The sequence below is a fragment of the Varroa jacobsoni genome, unplaced genomic scaffold, assembly GCF_002532875.2.
Source record: "Varroa jacobsoni isolate VJ856 unplaced genomic scaffold, vjacob_1.0 scaffold_478, whole genome shotgun sequence".
Lineage (NCBI taxonomy): Eukaryota > Metazoa > Arthropoda > Arachnida > Mesostigmata > Varroidae > Varroa > Varroa jacobsoni.
In genome coordinates, this window is record NW_019213380.1 from 4,796 (window position 1) to 10,363 (window position 5,568).

Below are 5,568 nucleotides of genomic sequence, written 5' to 3' on the forward strand. Positions count from 1 at the left end.
TCTGGGGTAAAGCAGCAAGTGGGTAAAATGTAATTAAAATAAAAGTGAAAAATGTTGGCTAAGGGCCCCCAAAATATATATATGTAGAGAGGCGATATCGCCACCGAAGCATCTACGGATATACTCACATGCAATGTCGTTCGGTCTTCGTGTCTCTGCGTGTATGCGTATTGGTGTCCATGCGTGATTCATTGGGACTACCAACGTTTCAGAGTTGGAGGAGTCCGGAGGAGATAGCGTCGGCGGGGGTACTACTGGAGGTGGACCTTCTTTACCCGAAAGTCTCGAAGCCATCCAAAAAGCCGATTACCTATCGCCTCAGCGACACCGATGGAACACCAACGAGGTGAGTAACAGCAAATTAATGATCAGTAGTAAGCGGACACAGTGCCGACCTCAGTATATTCAAACGGTTTAGGCTAATCATTCTGTGGTTTCCCAGTTTCTAACAGACAGGATGAGAGGTCGGGAGAAAATGAAGCTCGTGGTTTGTTTCAGTCCATTTCGGCTTTCGGCTGAAAGTATTTGCTATGATATCTAGCTTCACCCACTAGAGCAGGTGATTCAAATTTTGGTGGCAATTGGAAGGACGGTGATGCAGCGATTCGAAAAATGGAAAGTGTAGCATCGATATGATTTAAAAAAAACGTACTTATACCAATAAGATATGTCCTGCTTTCTGGATACGTGTTACCCACTTTGTTACGGGGAAAACCTTCTGCGAATCATCGCTCGTTTGACTCCAAAATGCAAGCATGCCAAATTTTACCTAGCAAACGGATTACCGGACCATTGTGTTTCGTACATCTTTTAAAGTTCTTTGCTATATGAACGCTAATGAAGGTGTCCAATACGAATCTCTTGTCTTGCTTGAAAGGCAGCACCTCTAATCAATTTGTTATGCAATATATAATTACTTATAATTATGATAAATTAATTTTATTTTCTATAAAATGGGTGAATTGTAAATTCCTCATCTCATGTTCCCTAAAACGGAAGAACCATTTTCTCCGTACAAATACAACCGTTCTCCTGTCGTTTCATCGTTTTCCCCTGTTCAAAGTTTTCCTTTCCTTTGTTCACTGTTTCCTGCTCATCTGCAGCAGGGTCGTACGTGTATCCATTACCGCGAACCATCTGGTTCGTATTATAGATTACATACTCAAGTCTACGCAAACAGCAAAAATACGTTTGACCAATGTAGACAATAGCACTCTGTCTATATATACATAGCATTAACGGAACAGCCAGCTCAGGACAAAAATGGCCGTATCAAGCGCGAGCAAAAAAGAACCTGGATGGCCCATTCTGCTTGTAATCCTGTGGTTCCTTTTGTTGCCGTCGCCGCCTTTGTTGCGCCAATAATAACGCCGCCGTTAATATCATCAACCTCGTTGTCGTATGTAGCAGTAGCAGCAGCAGAGGTCTCCGGCATTTTTGCTGCTGTCATCTGTTCAAGCAAACGAGCGATTATTCTGTCTGCCCAACGACCTCAAGACGTCATCACCAACCTTCGCTTGTTTTCTGCCACCATCCATTATTGTAGGTTAGGTGAGTGTGGTCAGGGTAGAAATCGGCAATGCTACGCTATACCACGCAAGCGAACATCTAATGTGCCGCTTCAGTTACTACAGCAAACTAGAAGAGGTTTGCCACCCTTCTACTGCCTTCAAGCTTGTTCACTTTCAAGTCAAAACTAACAGTAAGACCACGGTTTCCTGCGTTCTACTACCGTCCGATCGGAACAATCGCTCTCCAGCGTTAGTGAACACTTTTGCCAGCTTGCTGCTTAGAGCAGGGTCTGGCAACCCTGGCATACAGTTCCGGAGCTCCGGTCACTGCGCCTCGCTCTTTAGGGTAATAAGCGGGCGACATGGCATGTCTAATCTATGGATAGTGGACACTATTAATACTTCATAATAGGGCGTTCCCGTAGGCGAGCAACTGAGAGTACTACGCCGCCGCGTCCACTGCCATTACAGCAGTCTGGGGACAAGCGGGCATCATGAACCATCGGCTGAGCCCTGTTGGCTTCGTACACTCCAATCAGCCTATGGCAGAAACAGTACAGCGCAAAGTGGACCCCTGGTGAACGCCGGTTGCAGGTCTCAACGCTCGATCTGCTAGGGCCATGCATAGCAGAACACAACAGAGGGACTTCGCCAGTGGTCGCGAAAGGAACTGGTCCACATTAGCACCACGGTACATCCTTTTTGGCCGCTGGCTCTTTGACCCGCTTTGGGACCTGATTTTCGTGGTGTGTATGGTGCATGTGTGCCTAGGCCCTCAGTACACACATTTTTTGCAATGAGGGAAACGACGGCTCATTCAGCCCGCTATCTCAGCTCGGGCCGCGGCGAGTCTTGAAAGCCCTATATAATAAAAACTAGCAGTATATTTGTGTGCGTTTGGACGCTCCACAGTGTGAATTGCGTGCTATCAAGGAAGGAAGATAAGCAGCAGTAATACTAAACTCCTAAAGCTGGACGATGAAGATACGGACAATATAAATGCTGATGGTTATTGTTGTGCTTACTATAATCGTTGTTACCGTTACAACAATTATAAGGAAGAGTGTACAAGTTAGCCATATATCAACAATTACGGAAATTCATTCGGAATTACGGAAAGCATTCGGGATTCAACAAGCAAGTGCGTATCGTACCATAACGTTGAAAAAGAAATATATACTAAGAGCAAAATGCACTTACAATACATGGCTAAGTAACTGCTTGAAAATAAGGTTCAACAAAGCAAGTTTTCGCAGGCTTAATCTCTCCTGCGTATGGGCACGATACCACTAGCTCTACCCCACCCCCTTATATACACCCCCCTTATACACACACTTATGTATATATATGTGTTTATGTATACACATATAGTTCTTGTGCTTTGATGACTACAGTTGTTGAATCGTTCACTCTGTTCTTCTTTTGGTTGTGCATAATTTAATTTGCCTATTCTCATCATTTTCTTTTCTCTTTTAGCGAAGTCAAGTGGTTTTGCCGCAAATAGAAGATACTAAACAGATATGAAATACGGGAGCAGACATTTTAAAAATAGTCGCGGAATATTCTAACACACTCAGTGTCTTTCTCTAATGGAACCTCGTGGGAATGGGTTATAGAAATCGCTTTACGTTAAGATTGTCTGAAGTTAGCTCTCGCCTCGCGTGCTAAATGATGACTAGGAGCGACGAACCCTGTAACAATCACTAGTCGTCGACGACGAAATATCCTCCGGACGTAAGAAACTCTTTATTTTTTCTTCGTCGTCTGCCGTTGCCGTTACCCTTTCGGATCATGACGATCTGCAGGCTGCGTAGGTAAATGACAAGGAGTCGGTCTGTTCAGTGGCTTACTCTGGGGCCAGATCAGCCACTGTCAGTAAAAGGTTCAATCAGTTTTATCCATTTCGAGTTGGACAACCGTTTCCTTCGACGAAAAGGTTCGTTCTTGGTCGGGCAACGAGAAAGAGCCCTTTTCTGTTTATCGCGTCCGAATCGGAAGCTTTCAGTGGCTTTTGTCCCCATATCCTGTAGGCTTTCCATCAAACCAGTTTTCGTCCAGTATTCGTATCTAGTTTTACTCCAGTTTTCGTATTTTTGTTAGCTTGTCATAGTTTTCTCTCTATGTTTATCACATTTTCACCTTTTTCTCTTTAATTTTTGCCCCGCCGCTGGGTCGAAATGCGGCTTATCGTATCGATGCGCAGGGCAGCGCAGAACTGCTCTCGAAGAGTTTAAGTAAGCGATAGGGGTTGCCAAGCCGCCTAGCCAGGTTCAGTGAGCCAGAGATCCGCCATGTCGTCCATTTTTAAAAGCAGACTTAGCCCTTTGCTGCTGCTGCCGCCGCCGCATTCCGCGACCCATTTTTAAGCTGGAACAGTTCATACACAGCCCTTGGCCCATCTCCGTCAACACTAGCTCATTCCATTCGTTCAGGGCAGTCATCTTAGCCCATCCAAGAAAAGATCAAATATAATTTTTATGAAGTCCCGCCTCGCTCTTCCATTTTCATCCCCTTCACCCAAGCTTGCAGTCCTTTCTTCTATAGCTGAGGGCTTCAAGATAGCTGTCTGATTAGATAACGGACCGAGGGGTGCACAGGATGACCCCATGTCTCATTGTTATCGTTGTCATAGTTGGTCAGACTCTTCTTTTTTGCGCCAACCAGCCGGCGCGTAACAGATCCAAGCTCATTCTACACTGCTTTTGTGAAAATAGCTGGAGCGACGGCAGAAATCCAGAGCTACTTTCGGTCACACCCAAATTTGTAAAATAGCGGAGAAACGTAAAGTAAGAGCATAACCTATGGTGGTGCGGCAGAGGTAGAAAGTACAAAGAAAGGCAGTGTCACCAGCAGCAACAGAAGTCGCAAGAAACAGCGAGATCGTTTTTTTCCTACCACCTGTTTCCATCGTCACCTTCTTGGGCGGGGGCGCGCGGGACTAACCACTACTGCTCTGGTCGTGTCGGACGCCTGTCAGGCGAGAGGCTCCATTACTATCAAAATAGTATGCCCGCGTAATCCAGCCGTGATCATTCTCAAAACGAGAGCTGGTACGAAATACATTAAAGATGAAAGAGAAGCGCAGTTGGCGATGCTTCTCCTAGGCTGTGTGTCTGCTAACGGCTAAACGAACGCAAAAAATTGTACCTTGAAAAAGTTTTCCGGCTGCTGCTGCTGCCACTGCCGTCATTGCTACCGCTGGCCATCCTATAATCATGATCATTTTTTTGGGCTGAAACGTCACGACGAGATGCGATGCCAGGACGACAATAAAGAAAAGTATATGTACAGTATGTAGGGATACATATGAAGCGCAATAACAGTAAAACGCAAAATACAAGTAAATGTAAAGTGTAGAGGACACTGGGACGTCCGTGTTGATGGTAGAAGCTCCGTTACCATTTGTTGTTTGGTGGCTTTGAAAGATAATGAAAAAAAAAACATTCGGCTGGGTGGACAATATTGTGATGATATGTTTTACCTTATTTATTTAGCAAATTGTATTTCTGTAAGAGTGTCTATAGGTATTTTTAAATCTTTTCCCTACTTTCGATGTTGAGGTTGTTAAGCATTACTTCAAATGGGTCTCGTTAAACTTATCTGTGTTTTTATCTAACAGGCTTGTGAAATAGCATGGTCAAACTGTGCCGTAGGAAGCGCCTGGCAATGCTGAAATTTATGGGGGGCTTACGGCCAGCATGGCTACGCAACCAAAGGAATGCCCAACCAGCCAGATCCCCTGTAAGCGTCGTTTGTACTTCAGCATATATGGTACGATTGTGTGTGAACGCGAGCATATAGCGAATCAAACGGTGTCGAGGGAACTTAGCTGCATTTCAGTAGAGAACCAAGCCTCCTGCGTTTCGCTGGAAAGTGCCCCCTCATTACATCAAATATATGCCCAAGTATGTTATCATGCTTCCAGCAGCATTTCTAATTTACATATAAGTGAGTGTTATTAAATCGACCAGCTTTTAAAACTTCAGGGCATCGTCTAGCAGTTACGCCACTGCATGGACAATTCTCACGTACACAAAAACGCCACTATTGGCTGTTA

At 44.8% G+C, this 5,568-nt stretch overlaps 1 protein-coding gene across 1 annotated transcript in view; it reads left to right on the forward strand.

The window, feature by feature from the left end:
• Nucleotides 1–212: 212 nt before the first annotated feature.
• The window catches only part of Camta (Calmodulin-binding transcription activator), a gene marked incomplete at its 5' end in the record, with an annotated part of 110,653 nt that continues 105,297 nt past the window's right edge, over nt 213–5,568 (forward strand). Inside the window, one exon of the mRNA XM_086968460.1 lies at nt 213–346. Coding sequence (XP_086824586.1) covers nt 213–346 — 134 coding nt within the window. The remainder of the gene's footprint in view (nt 347–5,568) is intronic.